Genomic DNA, 15,971 nt, shown 5'->3' with positions numbered 1-15,971 from the left:
AGCACATCCTACTCTCTCAAGATCCATCCCTCCAGCCGACCTTTCTCCCCTATTTGCACTTAGGCTGCACTACAATACTACTTCACAGTTTTCATTTGGACAAGAGACACAGACTATTTATTCTAGTTTAAAGATCTCACAGGGAAGGAAGAACATCCCCATCTGCAGCCATGAACGGCACAGAAGGACCCAACTTTTATGTCCCCATGTCTAACAAGACTGGGTTGGTTCGCAGCCCTTTCGAGTACCCTCAGTACTACCTGGCTGAGCCCTGGAAGTACTCTCTTGTGGCTGCGTACATGCTGTTCCTCATCTTTACCGCCTTCCCCATCAACTTCCTCACCCTCTATGTCACGGTCAAAAACAAAAGGCTGAGGAACCCTCTGAACTATGTGCTACTCAACCTGGCGGTGGCCGACCTCCTCATGGTGGTTGGCGGCTTCACGGTCACTCTCTACACAGCCCTGAACGGGTACTTCATCTTGGGCATCACCGGCTGCAACGTGGAGGGATTTTTTGCCACGTTAGGAGGTAAGTGATTGGGATGTGATTGTGCATATTCATGTACTTTATGTGTTAAATGCTATAATTGAGATTTTTCACTTTCATAATAGAAAAAATTAAGAACATAAGAACATTATTTGAATGTGAAATTTAAAATACTGTGTCATTTTGTGTTGTATTTAAAGTCAAATCTGCTCTATTTTATGTCTCAGGAGAAATTGGTCTCTGGTCCCTGGTGGTTTTGGCTATTGAGCGCTACGTTGTGGTTTGTAAACCAATGACCAACTTCCTCTTTGAGGAGAAACATGCTATAGCTGGCCTGGCTTTCACATGGATCATGGCTCTGACCTGTGCTCTTCCCCCTCTGCTTGGATGGTCACGGTACTGTATATTTCAGTGTTTAAAACTGTGTGTAACAGGCTTCAAAACCAGACCAATATTCTTTTTCATTTGCACATCAGAGATTACCTTTATTTACTTTTAGCACGCTTACTCAAAGACTCATATCCAATATCAAATACTGTGTGTGATGGTGTTGATGGAAATTCTTCAAATATTATTATCTGTGTGGTTTGCAGGTACATCCCAGAGGGAATGCAGTGTTCCTGTGGGATCGACTACTACACTCCCAATCCTGAGTTCCACAACACCTCATTCGTCATCTATATGTTTGCCCTTCATTTCACTATCCCCCTCTTCATCATCTTCTTCTGCTACAGTCGCCTACTCTGCACTGTGCGAGCGGTAAGCCTGGCAACGTAGTATTAATAAGGATGTGATACCTTTCTTTATCCTTGTAAAGAAAATGTTTTTATTTATTTTTGTAGCTTCCTCCCCTCCACAGGGAGGTAGCGGCATCACAGAGCGGAGATGTGAGGGATTTAGTGGCTCAAGGACACTTCAGGAGGGCAGACCATTGCCAACATGGCAGCTTATACCTGGCTCCTCCAGCTGAAGGGCAGTCTGCCTGCTCAGTGTCACCCTGATGCCTTCATTAATAATAGTATAACCACATTTATCATTTATAAGCAGTCATTAATAGTTAAACATAATGCTGGCTTTTTTTTATTAAGGGGGCAATCATTCATATATTTTTTTAATTGTCAAATCAAAGGCAATTAAAAATAATGTAAGGGTTTCACATGCACTGAAAAACCTAGAGAGAATGACCTCTTGTATCTGTTGCTTTCCTCGGGTTTACAGGTATTAATTATAACAAGTTGGCTGTCCTACTAAACTTTACTGTTTTGGTCCACTCTCTGACGAGCTGATGAACACCATGGAGCATTTGGCAGCTGAGCAGCCAGACTTCCTGAGGAGCTGGTGGAGACCGAGCCGTGGTTTGAGGTTTACATGTTTTAACATACTGAGGTAACAGTTACCGCAGTGGCCCTAATATATCTAACACTGCACAAACCGGGGCTAGTGGACACCAAAAATAGAGCTTAAAGATAGCAAACTTTGCTATTAAATTCAGCAGGGGCAAGACAGATCACCTCAGAATAATGATATCCTTGCTTTGTATTTTCTTTGTGCTGCCCAAAATGACCGTAACATAATCTGTTAGTGCAGGCTCGAATCTGAAGCAGCACTCCACTTTTTATCTTTAGAGTCTCAATCTGAGATTTGACCCATACATTTCAGATACTGTCTGCACTTCAATTTGGAGAGCTAAGTAGCACTTCTTCAACAGGGTGATCATTTGTTTGTAAATGACTCATACTGCTGCTTGTAAATTTGAAGTGTTACTTTAAGCATCTGTTTACAAACTCTCAAACAACTTGTGCCATGTGATCCAAGTCTTATTCATCCAGTCAAATGCACTAGTATCCATTGTAAGTGTAAGTCAATTGATTAAAGGACATATCATTTAGTTTAGTGCTTTAATCCTGTTTTTTTAAATGGGCTGCATCTGTGTGTTTTCAGGCTGCCGCCCAGCAGCAGGAATCTGAATCCACCCAGAGAGCGGAGAAGGAGGTGACACGTATGGTTATCGTCATGGTGATGTCCTTCCTGATTTGCTGGGTGCCCTACGCCACTGTGGCTTGGTACATTTTTGCCAATCAGGGAACCGAGTTTGGACCAGTTTTCATGACCGCTCCGGCCTTCTTCGCCAAGAGTTCTGCTCTGTACAACCCGATCATCTACATTCTGCTGAACAGACAGGTACGTACAGAAAATGTGACTGTGTTAAGAGAGCTGTAATCAAGGCATCGGTGACATGTTCACATGACAAAGTCAGAACAACTTTTAAGGTACTTTCACGTTACTTGAGTTTTTCCACTTTACATCATACCCCTAGAGACTGGGAAACGGAAGACTAAATTACCAAACTCTATTGCCTAGCTTTGCTCCAACCGAATATGTTGTATACATTTTAAGTTCAATCATTTCTTATACAATAACATTAATATTGCATGAGAAATTTTTTACAATAGTGGCTATTTTCAGTTTTGATACTTAAAGGCAAATTGTATTTAATTTGCTATTTTATCATCTTTGTTTTGTATATGTATTTTGTACTGATGCAACAACTACATTTCCCATTTGGGGATTAATAAAGGCTAATCTTATTTTATATTTGCCTGATGGATGGTACTCCAACTTTAGTGTGATATTGAATCCTTATTTATGTATTGGTGCTATTACCCTATGTGTGCCTGTACTTTATAGAATTTGAATATTTTTTCCACTGCTGAATCTAATTCTCATTTCCTTCTCCTTTTTGGCCTCCAGTTCAGGAACTGCATGATCACCACGGTGTGTTGTGGAAAAAACCCATTTGGGGAGGTCGAGGTCTCTAGTGCTTCCACCTCCAAAACTCAGACTTCAGTCACATCCAGCCAGGTGGCCCCTGCTTGACCGGTACCCCTCCTACCACCTCTGATGTCCCATCTGTCCCTGCAAACCTAGGGACCTGGCCCCGCCAGGCAGCACTTCTCTATTGGCCAATCCTCTTGATTTACCTCTCCATGTGTGTCTTCACTGCCCCAGCACAACCACTCAGTCGGTTGGACTGACGTTTTCAAGAGTCAGCATGTGTATTTTCAGTCCATTTAATCACGGAAAGTGTTCAGCTGGCTTAACAGAGTTTAACCCGGCATCAAGGGGTGTCGTGATGATCCAACTGAACACATTCCAAGCTCCCCGCTACCCAAAAACACATAATAGGTAAATAAAAACCCACACCACAGGACTTCATCCTCTTCAACTCTTGATTACAGTATTGTTGCAGCTATCTATATCCCCAGTATGCGCTTTAAACAATCCATTTTATGATTACTTGGGTGAGATTAGTCATGAATTTGTTGATGGGGCAGTCGTCTGGTTTCTCCTCTTGACTTTATGGAGAGCTGGGGTTGTTAGTTTGCTCTTGGCATTGACTGAGACATGAGTGTAAACAGATGGACCAGAAAAAAATCCTCTGCAGGGAGAGGGCACCTCCTGCAAGAGTCGGTGTGTGTGTGTGTGTGTGTGTGTGTGTGTGTGTGTGTGTGTGTGTGTGTGTGTGTGTGTGTGTGTGTGTGTGTGTGTGTGTGTGTGTGTGTGTGTGTGTGTGTGTGTGTGTGTGTCGAGTATGTCAGAATGCAGTGTGTGTGCTAAAGACAAATGGGGATATTATTTTGTTTATTATGTTAAACCTAGGGCCCTGTGGAAGTTGTTCTGAGTCCTGCAATAAAAACAAAGCTAAATGTCTGCACGACTTTTCCCCTAACTCACATTTTCATGATAATGTTTACAAGGCTCTTTGACAAGTTCCAGATGCTAGTGTGCGTTTTTGGGTGGCAGGCCAGATCTAAATGGTTTTCAAATGTTGTTAAAATGTGCTATGCTGTAATGCATGTGTAAATGAAGCACTTTGAGACTTAGAACAATACACATTGTCATCATTAGACACTTTAAAAGCCTAAATACTGTAATTTATTTCACAAACTCTGACAAGTCATTTGGCATCACAAATACAGTCTCTCCTTATATTGAGTTCACTTTTTTCTCATAAATGTAAATTTCCCTCTTTTAAAATGGTCAGAATCCAACATTTAAATCATTCGTTAACAAGCAGACTGATCAACACGTCTATACTAATGCAGCTCTTCCCAGTGAACTACATTACATCTTATTCAATAAATCTCAGTCACTTATATTCTCTCCACTTCTCCTCAATCCATCATCAACCTGCAAAGCACATTGGGACCTATCCATCAAAGCACCGATTGGAGCGGGGTCCCCCATCTTCACCAAGCACACCTGAGAGTTTATCCAGGTGCTTCTTACTCATCCTGAAGAACAGGCCACTTGAAATCATTAGAACACATCTATAAATATTGCTATGGACATTATAATACAGTACAGTGCATCATTGGCTCGTTCCCTTAAGAAAAGGGTTCAGTGCGTTAATATCGCCACCAGGGCTTACAGTAGGTCCTGGTAACTGTAAAGACTCATCTCCACGCCCTTACACCTTCCCTCTAAAGCATAGCTGAGCCAAACTGGAATTCTGTCCGTGTCATGGAGAAAGATTTGAGAAAACGGCTCGGCATTCCCAGATCAGAGGAGTGACACCTCGAAAATGTTCGGAGTTTGAGAGGCAGGTTTAAGTCCTTTGCTACTTTCCATGCTTCTTATCGTCTGTGGGAAATAATGACACTATGAAGGCTAAGTCCTTACGAAGGCAGACATTCCCAAGTAACTATGTGGGCAGGAGAAAGGCAGCTGTCAGCAGGAGAAAGAGATGGCTAGTAGAAAAGACACTGGCAGGTTCAGGCTTCGCTACAGCACTCGTAGATGTTGTCCTCCACGAGGGCAATGACCTGCTCGAACTTGTGGTGCAGCTGAGTGCGACGTGCAGTAGGGTTCGACTCCAGAGCGCTCACCACCTGACCGAGGGAGATAGAATAAGAAAAACGAAACATAGAATTTAGTGGCGGTGGAGCATTCATGCATCCATCTATCTATCTAGGGGAGGGAGGAAATCAGCCACCTGCCTGGACATAGAAAGTTGAGCAAGCGAAAAGGGAAAGAAGAACAAGTGAAGTGCTTCAGCCTCTTCTACAGCCTTCACGCATTCCTCAACACCACAAAAGCCTTAACTCTTCACATATTTACAAAACCCACATCTGCTGTGTTTTTCATGCCCAATAGTTGTCACGGTGTAAGAGGGATTTACGGGCTCTTAGCAGCAGTGTGATATGAAGCAGAGCAAACTGAGCTGGGGCGAGAGAATAGGCAATCAGGGGCCATTCACAGAGCTGTGTGAATCAGACTCTAAGCCCCTGGCCCACGTCAGTACAGTAGCATGACAGAGGAGAGAAGCTAAACGGCATTATCATGAGGGTGCTCCATTAAGGCAAAGTAACCACTGAATAAGTCTCTCTTGACAATAATCACAGCAGTGAGGAAACAGTGGAGAAGACAGCAGGGGCTTGTAAAGGGTTAGTTAAACAAGAAACTGAAAATACATGAAGCAGCAATTTGACCAAATTACAACATCACTCAACATGCCTAAGATCCTCCACACTGATATGTCACGTTCTGATACCCATCTGATGAAACTTAAAACAGCAAAAGGGGTCGAGGTGTTCAGGAGAGGGCTAGTTTAAACACGAGAAACATATCGTATCCCATTCTGAGATCAGAAAGACAAAAAGTAACATGAGAATCTCCTCTCTTACCTGGTGTCTGTATTTCTTGGCATATTTGTAGATTTCTGTCAAGGCCAGGTTGGTGTTGAATTCATTCCTGTATTTCTACAGGATGGACAAAAGACTTGTATTAGATTCAACATTAAAACGTGTAATTGATGGCTTTTGTGGAGCCTGATCACTAACACACAGGGACTTCCTGAAGACTTTACTCACTCTTGACTCCTCAGCCAGATGAGCATTCATCTCCTGCTCGCTAAGAGGGGGCATTTCCTGTATCTGCTTGTAGTAGCACTGCACTCTCTTCTTATACTCTGGGATCTCCTTGGCATACAGAAGCTTGTTGGTAGGGGAGTCCTGAAAAAAAATGTTGCAATCAGAACATTTCTAACCTTTTATTGCAGTTTATTGCAATATCCATTTTAGTTTGGCAGTGTAGCTATGCCCCTTGATGCCCGGGACCAAATGGGAGCAAGCTTGACACAGACTGTCCTTGAACTCACTAACTTCCCCCCACCACCGCCTGCCAGAGCCACACATCATTTTATGACCATGTTCAAAATCCATGTAAAACTGCATGCTAAAAGCAATGTAGCAATGCTCCTCTTAGGGTTAATCAATAATTTAAAACCTAAATCTTGAATGAAGAGGTTAGTACATTATTGTGCAGTCAGTTTTTTGTCCTAATAGGGACCCGTTCAGTACTGGAGGACATTGTTAAAGACCCGATCCAAAGCAGGCTATAATGAAACAATGGAGGGAGGGAACAGTTTCCTTTCTGCACAACAGGAGACTCACAAACTCAAAGCCGGAGGAACATTCCAGTCTAAACAATACTCCTTCATGCCTCCACCACTTTCTCCACACTTCAGGCACTGCTGCTTATTCAAGCACAAAGCAAAGTAGCAGGGCTAAAAGGTTGTGGGTATATTCAGGTTTTAGTGGTGACTACTGTTGCAAGTAAATGTGTGTGTAGGTGTTGGTGTGCTGTGTGTGAGAGAGAAAGGGACAGGGAGAAAGTAGGACAGGAAAAAAGAGACGGCCAGCCTCAGCTTTCAGCATCAGTGAATGTGCTTACAGCGCACCTTAATATTTTTATGTGTCATGAGTTATTTGTGTCACCTAATGTGTGTATTTCTTTGCATGTGTATGCATGTTTGCTTTAAAAGGTGCTAGGTGAGTGGAAAGCCTGTGGCAGCATTCGCTCCTTCTGATAGGGAACCCTCTCGCTTCCTGTCCACAAGGTCACTTCCTGCTGCTCGCCCATCTGCCTGGTAACCCCCCTGTGACCCCGTGGCCCTCCATGTGTGCATCTTGCCAGATAAGAGGGTTTCCGTGGAAACACCAACCATTGCTTAGTTTCCCACTCCTCTCTCTGTCACCCCTGCTGTGCTCCTGCTAAACCAGACTCTGTAGCCCTCACTGTCCTGTCCCGAGGCCATCAAACACACTCATACAGATGGACAAGTGACTGTCATTGCTAAAGCTATGTGTAAGTCCTAAAAATGACAGGATCCTATGTCATAACTTCACAAAAAAGGATGTAGAAAATAAAGTCACAGTATAAAACGTGAGAAGAGTCAGAAAAGTGTAACAAAGGCATAACAAAAGTTATACAAGTATGTGTAAAAAGTCAGATAATGTCATAGTAAGGCATGTCATAAAAAGTCCTAATACAGTCTGTAATGCCATCTGAAATATCAGTAAAACGAATAAGAGAAGAATGTCTACAGTATCAAATAAGACCTAATGAAGAAGACCAAAAGCACACAGAGTGGACTGGTAGTTGGAGGGTTGCCAGTTCACCGCCTGGGCCCTGCCGAGGTGCCCTTGAGCAAGGCACGCACCCGAAAGTGCTCCCTGGCACCGACATCGACTGGCTGTCTCTCTGCTCTGGACCTCTCCAAAATGAATGTGTTCACCTGTGTGTATTTGTACTGTCTTGTAGAACAAAATATGGATGTTCATGCATGCCTATATACCTATACTGTATACACATAGTAACTAAATATAGTATGTCGAAAAGCTCAGCGTTTTTCTCACACAGTACACCTATAGTATGTTGAAAATGTCAATAAAACGACTTCTTAAACAACATTTTATAGTTGGTCGTAAAAACAGTTAAGCTTTAGTATGTGGCCTCCTATAACCATCACTTTGGAACAATATATTGTGTACGTTGAGCACAGAATATATACTGTTAATTCAAGCACTGACTCATATCTTTAAGTGTCTTTATCCCACATTTCTTTTCCCAAATTTACAAACTATCAAGGATTAAATGACCTGTGGGAACCATATGATTCATGCCAGTCCCCTTGACCTACAGTAAAGCACGTTTCATCATCCTTGAACCTGTGACTCCACACTACGTGCACAGCCAGATGCGACATGTTAATGAGGACGCAGCAGTGTGTGTGAAAATGTCTCATTGCAGGAGTTTTAATGTATGTCCTTGCATCCATTGAAATTCATGTGGGAATATTTCTGACGTGATTGTGCTGGCTCTCAGGCACTGAACTGAAGTGTATAAATCAGACTGTTTCTCAGTGAAAGAGGAGCATCATTTGATGAGTCCTCGGCTGCCTCCAGGGAGGAAGCCAGTCAGAGAGAGACAGGAAGCAGAGCGTGCTCAGGGTCACGGTGTCTGAGGGATGAGACGGATTTGTGAGCAGTAAGGACATTGACATGCAAGGACACACACACACATGCTAAAAGACAGACGGACATGTGCTAGTCGGAAACCACACACACACACACACACACACACACACACACACACACACACACACACACACACACACACACACACACACACACACACACACACACACACACACACACACACACACACACACACACACACACACACACACACACACACACACACACACACACACACACACACACACACACACACACGAGATTCCTGGTGCTCATGACCTTGGATCAGCCGACTCTGCTGAAATAACATGAGGAGAGGTAGATGGAGCTGACAGTCTGAAGGCTTAGGGATAAAAGCTAGGTTCACAGGGGGACTCGGGATGTGTGTGTGTGTGTGTGTGTGTGTGTGTGTGTGTTGGTGTAGGGCTGTGTGTGTGTGGTCAAATTCCTCCAGAGACACGAGTCAAAGATGCTGCAAAAAGGACAGGTGTCTCAAAAGTTTAACCCTTTCCCTGATTCAGTGTAACTTCCCAACGCCTCCAAATGATACAATTATCTCCAGTGTGCGTCACAAATAAAAGTCCTTAAATCCATAAGTCATAGAAACACAAAGCTCCTTATAACTCAAGGACCTGCCTAAGAATCAGGATGTTTTTAAGTTTTCTTTAATACCAAAAGGATCCAGCTTGTCTGTAGATCCATCTGTACAGTTACTGCTATTATCCAACTCAGAACATGTAATGTTGCCATTTCCAGATAGAAAAATCAAAAGTTGATCTCACCTTTCCTAGCTGCAGGTCAGAAATGGAGCAGGCATCTATGAAGGCCTGGGCGATTACAGACAGACAGGCGTCCATGTGGTCCGTCTTTTCAATGTCAAACACAAACTGAGGATTCTTCAGGATATTCACCCAGAAACGCAGAGGTAAACTGCACACAGACGGAAAGACAAGCTTTTAAAGACTTGCACACCCACAGTGAGTTGACCAAAAGGGACTTTGATCACAGCGTTTAGATGTCTACCTGTTGGTTTTCCAGATGTGCAGGGTGTCTGGGTCTGTGATGCCTCGTTTGTCAGCCTGTTCCTCCAGGAAGTCAAAGAAGTATTTGACAGCCAGAGGGGGGCGGTCCATAGGGATGCTGAGGATGGCTTGAAAGAGGTCATCCAGGAACTTCTGAAGAGTTCCCTGTAGAGGAAAAGAAAAAAGGAGATATGGTTTCATGGGATGTGGGAATTTTGAAATGGATCCTGAAGGTTAATAAGGGCCATGGAAAGGAGAAATAAAAAGAGGGCTCATTTGACAGGCTGTAACTTTATTGTGTTTGTAGAGTCTTGCCCCTTATATTCACCTTAGTAGACAGCAGGCGTGTCAGGTAGATTTCAGGTAGGACCTTCTTTCGGTGGCTCTGCCTGTGTGACCTCTTGTTCTCCATTTGCTCATCATGAGGTAGGACCTGTAAAAACAGAAGCCAAAAGTCAACATACTGCACACACAGGATGAAGCAATAAAGCCCTCATAAGAAGCACAATGAATGCTCTACTGTCTCTGCTGTCTCAGCCGTCAGAGGGGGGGATTTTCTGTTTCTTGCATTAGACACATGATCCAGAAACCACATAATGGTATTTTCGAAGCACTAGATGATATACAGAAATGCAGAAATTACGGAAGTTGGGGAATTCTCATGCTTCTCTCTGGTTGCTGTGTACAGGATCATGTGTCGGACTTGCTTATACAGGTTTAAATGGGGGTAGGGGGAAAGTAGAAAACAGTAAAATCCACCTACTCGTCAAAATAAAAGACCACAGAACTGTCCTGTAAAACTAACTATTCATCCGGCAAATTGTGTTCAAAGGAACTCATTATTCTAAAGTCAAAGGGCCCATATCTTGGCTGACGTTTATAAAAGAGCTTAAGTGGCATTAGTGCTGTCATGTCCTCTCAGCAGCTTTCCTTTTCACCTCCATTCACCCCCCATATTCTCTATCATCATGCCTGCTCCGAGCTGCACACAGCTCTGGGAATAAACTCTTGAGGAGATACTCACCAAGTGTACATACTTCTCGGTATCCAGATCTTTAACTAAAGGAGAAAGAGACAAAGGAATAAACATACAGCATGAAACAATGTGCAATCAGCGAGGTGGAAACCTGAGAGAACGAGAGGAGACAGGAGGAGGGGGCACATAGGACTGTGACAGATAGGAGGGAGAAAAAAAATCACACAGGAGGGAGATTGACAGTAGAGCGAGGGAGATAGAGTACATGCAAGAGGAGAAAGTGATTAAGGTGGACTGTGGGCTGGGAGGAGAGGGATGCTGTCGGAGAGAATGAAGGAGAAAGATTACGAGTGAAAGGAGAGAGAAAAGAGAGAGATTAGGGGAGACAGACACAGAGTCTGTGATTGGTTCTGGAGCCGGTGTAATGAGATGGTAATGCTCGGCCAGCGCTGGGAAAGTGCATAGACCTCACTGGTTTATATATATAGAACTAAACACAAACACACCCGTGTGCATATGTGAACATGTATGAATACCTACATACATATCTCCAAACACAAGCTCAAAGCCGGAAAACAAATACTATAAATTATTGTATGTGCACAAGAAAAAAACAAAGGCAGGCATTTGTGCAGATACACACAGAGCAGTGTTGTGAGTGTTTTCTCATTACAGCCAGCTCTGCCAGAGATACTCCTGCCCAGCGGGCCTCAGTCCAGACCCTCAACACTGATCACAGGCAGGCAGGACAGTGTTTTATATTAGCCAGGGAGCACTACAGGCTCATAACACCCCCTTGACGCTTTGAAGTTGGAGCCAGGTTTGGTCTACATAAGCTTATTTTTGGCTGAGTATGAATGAGGGGAGAAGCTTTGATGGACATAGCTGGAGCAGCACTGAGCTCTGGTCTGGTACTGATTATGTCAGGTAGACCCAAAGCATAGAATGGACAAGGCCATTAGAAACGGCACTGTATGTTAACTCATCCATCAACAGGAAGACGCCTCATTATATTACATGTTGAAGTTGGACAATGGGCCCGTGTCGCACGTTTTCCCTAAAGCTGAAATATGCTAATGAGTTATATCTATAACACAGAAAAGGGAGTTTTAAATGAGGAGGTAGAGTAAGTCCTGTGCAAAGCATTAGTGTTGTGATGTATTAGCTTGGAGTGTGTTTAGATGTCTGCTGTGTCTTTTGGGGATGCAAGGGTGTGTGGTTTCATGTTTACATGAGCATATCGTGTTCTCGGGAGCAGCTAAGCATGTGCTGTTTCCTGTGATCCAGGGAGCGCGTGTATTTATCCAAGTGTGTGTGACAAAGCGACAGGGAGTGGTCTGTGTTTGAAGGTGACGTACCTCTCCCGAGGGTGTTATCTCTCTTGTCTTTCATACTCATGGCCAGCGATGCCCCCTCGGGTATCTGTGAAGGGAAAGAATATGGAGAAGGAAGGGAGGAAAGAAAGGCGAGAGAGGCACAGGGTCAGAGGTGAGCCGGGGTGTAACAGAACAGCATCATTAAACCTGCCCTCCAGGGGAGTGCAGTGTTGAGAGGTGGGTATGCATGTGTGTGTGTAGGTAAGTGTGTGTTTGTGTCAGTATTGCATGCATCTAGAGCGGTGGCAAGTCTGCAGGAGCCTGGCTGGGGTCATTAAAGTCAACCTGCAGTGAAACGGATTGAACAGCCTCACCAGTGAACCCAGACTGTTTGTACACACTGCAGCTCACTGCTTTCACAGCTCTGTCCCCATGGCTCAGCAAAAACTAAACAGAGCACTTAACAAGTACAGGTAAAGGGGCCAAAGGTCGGGGGTCACTGAAAGACTGCTCACTCACGGACAAATTAACGTAGACATGAGAAAACATACACATGAGGATATGCTTAATAGGACACCAGGCATGAACTTTTACTTGTTGCTTGGCAATACTGCAGTGAGTGTTAAGAGTGTGCTTTGGATTTTTTCAAACTTGATGCTATTTATTATTCTTTTATTGCAAGTGTAAATATAATAATTGAATCTCCTGAATTAATGTGCCATGAAAATTAAAATATATTATGTATTTTATTGAATGTAAGGTAGTTTGTGTGTTTGTAACAATATTATTAGTAGTAATACTCATAGTAGAAGTAATTTAGGTTAAAGTTGATTCATAGAATATGTACGAGGTTAGTTCCCTGCATTGTAGTTTGCACTTGTGATAAGATATTGTAATATGGATTGATAATGATTACGTATTGAAAATTTTAGAGAACCATTATGAAGGAATAAGTCTTAAACAGCTAACATAACAAATGATCAACATCATTAAAGCCCCCTTCATTAGAAATAAATATGTTTGCTTACTTTACTTTAAGGTTTGACCTTCAGAATGATGGATGAGAAGAGTTGGTTTTTACAGTGATCGGTAGGGAAAAGTTTGTCTGTGCTCACCTTTCATCTGAGTTCATAATGTGGACCTACACACATTATTTAGTGACATCTCAAATTTAAGCAAGTCGTCGTCTAACATGCAACTTACTCAACCTGCCTTTGAACAATAATACTTCCAACATCCCATCATGACATTAGGTACTCAGGCGTAATGGTTGGAAGAATTTTAAGAGAAATGGGGCTGCTGAGTACAAAATAGGAGCTCCCAAAAATATGATTTATTAGGTACAATTACAACGCAATTATCTTATTCATATTGCCTGACATAATGTCACAACATCGTAATTATACTTAATAAATCATCTTTTGGGAGCATCTACTCGTATGGGCGACTTTTCATCTGGAAAATGAACATATTTGCATAGTCATAGTTTCTGGAGTTTTTTTTACTGAGATAAAAGAAGCAGCATTTAAAAGGGGAGGTAAACAGAAACCCAAACTAGATGGGATCTTTGAGTTAGATAATACATTTCACACATATCATTTACGTTGTCCTGGTAACAGGTAATTGACAGGTAACCAATTTTGTAGCACAAAACAATACATTTATCCAGAGTTTTTCTTTCACTGGAAAATGCTTCATAATTACTGTATAATTGCACCCTATATAGGATGTCGAAATACAGAATCTGCATAACAAAAGTATAAAAGCAGCAGCTCTGCTACTTCTTTGTCGCAGTAAATGACCTGTGCCCAACAACACGCATCGTACAACAGCAGACACACACAAACACCTACAAACTAACTGTGTGCAGCCACATAGAAACAAAGAGTATCCTCCCACCCATGGACTGCCAGCGACACCACTTATAAGGAGGTCTCACCTGTAACACCCCAGCTGTTACAGTTACAACATCAGGAATATACAGGTACACAATGACAACACCTAGCACAGTCGTCTCACACAAACACACACCTGGTAATGGAAGACAGTGTTGAGTTTCTTTCGGCCGTCTTCCATCAATGAGGAGTTATCCAGGTCCTGTAGAAGCTTACTGTTGCTGCCAGAGTCGAACCATTCTGAGGGAAAAGGAGACGGGAGAAAAGAGGAGAGTTGATATTAGACAATTTCATCCTAAATTTGGGAGTACAATATGCGAGACAGAGGGCAGCCGTGCTCCAAGTCTCTGTGTCGCGACCTGTGGAAATATTCTTGCACCATTAATCAAATCAGCTCTGCAGGCTCCACAGCTTTTGGAAGCAATAACTCTTTGTGATTATGACTGTACACTCTCCTCGATGCATTCTGTCATTTATTATATTGCAGCCTCAGGTTAGTTGAGCTTCATGAGAGGAATTGACCTTTTGCAAAGGAGATTACTATATCTCAGAGGGCAGGGGAGGGGAAAGGATGAAAATAATCAGAGAAAATGTGCTCTTACCCAGGTCTACATCCTCTGCTCGGGGCCACTGGGAGAATGGCAGGTTTTTATAAAAGGCTTCTAAGATTTTTTCCTTCACCTGGGAGATTGTGTCTGTATTCATGACCTTGATTGAAATCGAGTCCATGCCACAGCCTTGGAAGGACACATTGATGTTCTGCAAAATAAACAGAGAGCAGCACTCTTCAAACTTTTGCAAAGTTATACATTTCAGCTCGACTGAAACTTTTTGGCTGTCAAACAATTGAACGTATAAGTTAGACATCGACCTCTGTCATAGAAAAAAATCCTGGCATTGAATTTCATGACAAAAGTAAAAAACACTTTAAAAAATCATAGTATAGCATGTCACGAAAATGTCCCAAAAATGTCATAGTACATCTCCGGACAAATTGTCATTAAAAAGTCCATAGCATAATGCGTCTTAAAAATGTCATAGAAATGTTATAGTAATCCAATAAAAGTCACACTATAATATTCCACAACAAGAAGTTAGTCAGTATAGCATTCCAAATAAGTCATAGTATAGTATGTCGGTCAGCGTCAGAGTGTGTGTCTGACCTGCGGCTTGGCCTCAATGTTCTCGCGGAGCAGCCACTCCTCATTGAGGGTGTAGCGGGCCTTCCCTGTGATGGCATCTATGGAGCCCTTGTTGATCTGCTGCTTGATTGCACAGAGCAGCAGGAAGAAAGGCTCACCCACTGTTTCCTAAAGATCATAACCGAAGAGTGGAGTCAATAATCAGAGAGGCGGTTCTTTATAATCAAGCCTGCCTCATAACTTAGCGAGGCCCTACCTTGAGGTAGCTGTACATGCAGATAGACATCCAGTTGGTCAACATTTTCTCCACAACGGACTCAGTGCGGCGCAGCATCAGTTTGGGGTTCTTGGAAGCCGAAGCATCAATCAAGTCAACCAGCAGATCTTTCATGATACTGGTGTAGTACTCGAGCTTTCCATGAAGAGCGATGGTGAGCAGAGACGCCAGGCTGCATCTGCAGGGTGAGAAAACAGATTAGTGGAGGAGACAGATGAGCAAAAACAGGCTCTTTCAAACATGCCCTGTCAGTGCGTGTGGTCACTGGAGATTTAAAAATAACGATACGCCAGAAACAACAACATGGTTTCATCCTCCCCGCAGCACCTGTGACTGCAGAGGCAAATAAAGGACTGATCTAATGCAGGGAGTGTCCGGGTGAGTAAGTCCAGAGGTGCAGGGGATTTCCCAAACAAAGCCTCTTTAATCCAGGAGAGAGGGGCCACATTAGTCAGTAAGTGCTGACGCTGAGCTGGGACAGGGATGTGGTCTTGCTTCTGGAATTTTTCTCTGATTGTCCACAATGACTGTCT

The 15,971-nt window shown here is 43.1% G+C and overlaps 2 protein-coding genes across 2 annotated transcripts in view; one reads left to right on the top strand and one right to left on the bottom strand.

The window, feature by feature from the left end:
- Nucleotides 1-14: 14 nt before the first annotated feature.
- Nucleotides 15-3,977, top strand: LOC134866246 (rhodopsin-like). The gene is made up of 5 exons (XM_063886322.1): nucleotides 15-531; nucleotides 717-885; nucleotides 1,083-1,248; nucleotides 2,431-2,670; nucleotides 3,241-3,977. Exons 1-5 carry the CDS (start codon nucleotides 171-173, stop codon nucleotides 3,364-3,366), a joined length of 1,062 nt encoding a protein of 353 aa, XP_063742392.1. The 5' UTR covers nucleotides 15-170; the 3' UTR covers nucleotides 3,367-3,977.
- Nucleotides 3,978-4,402: 425 nt separating this feature from the next.
- The window catches only part of plxnd1 (plexin D1), a 59,746-nt gene continuing 48,177 nt past the window's right edge, over nucleotides 4,403-15,971 (bottom strand). The window contains exons 25-36 of the mRNA XM_063889052.1: nucleotides 15,418-15,616; nucleotides 15,183-15,329; nucleotides 14,622-14,778; nucleotides 14,156-14,259; nucleotides 12,167-12,230; nucleotides 10,857-10,891; nucleotides 10,161-10,265; nucleotides 9,834-9,997; nucleotides 9,593-9,740; nucleotides 6,363-6,503; nucleotides 6,177-6,251; nucleotides 4,403-5,381 (exon numbers count right to left, since the gene is read on the bottom strand). Coding sequence (XP_063745122.1) covers nucleotides 5,265-5,381; nucleotides 6,177-6,251; nucleotides 6,363-6,503; nucleotides 9,593-9,740; nucleotides 9,834-9,997; nucleotides 10,161-10,265; nucleotides 10,857-10,891; nucleotides 12,167-12,230; nucleotides 14,156-14,259; nucleotides 14,622-14,778; nucleotides 15,183-15,329; nucleotides 15,418-15,616 — 1,456 coding nt within the window. The 3' untranslated portion in view covers nucleotides 4,403-5,264. The remainder of the gene's footprint in view (nucleotides 5,382-6,176; nucleotides 6,252-6,362; nucleotides 6,504-9,592; nucleotides 9,741-9,833; nucleotides 9,998-10,160; nucleotides 10,266-10,856; nucleotides 10,892-12,166; nucleotides 12,231-14,155; nucleotides 14,260-14,621; nucleotides 14,779-15,182; nucleotides 15,330-15,417; nucleotides 15,617-15,971) is intronic.

Source organism: Eleginops maclovinus, chromosome 1, assembly GCF_036324505.1.
Source record: "Eleginops maclovinus isolate JMC-PN-2008 ecotype Puerto Natales chromosome 1, JC_Emac_rtc_rv5, whole genome shotgun sequence".
In the NCBI taxonomy this organism is placed as follows: Eukaryota; Metazoa; Chordata; class Actinopteri; order Perciformes; family Eleginopidae; genus Eleginops; species Eleginops maclovinus.
This window is presented reverse-complemented; position numbering and strand designations above follow the sequence as displayed.

Coding starts and splice junctions, on each gene's coding strand:
- LOC134866246 (XM_063886322.1), top strand. CDS start 171: ATGAACGGCACAGAAGGACCCAACTTTTATGTCCCCATGTCTAACAAG. Junction 1,249..2,430: donor TACTCTGCACTGTGCGAGCG/GTAAGCCTGGCA, acceptor GTGTGTTTTCAG/GCTGCCGCCCAGCAGCAGGA. Junction 2,671..3,240: donor ACATTCTGCTGAACAGACAG/GTACGTACAGAA, acceptor TTTGGCCTCCAG/TTCAGGAACTGCATGATCAC.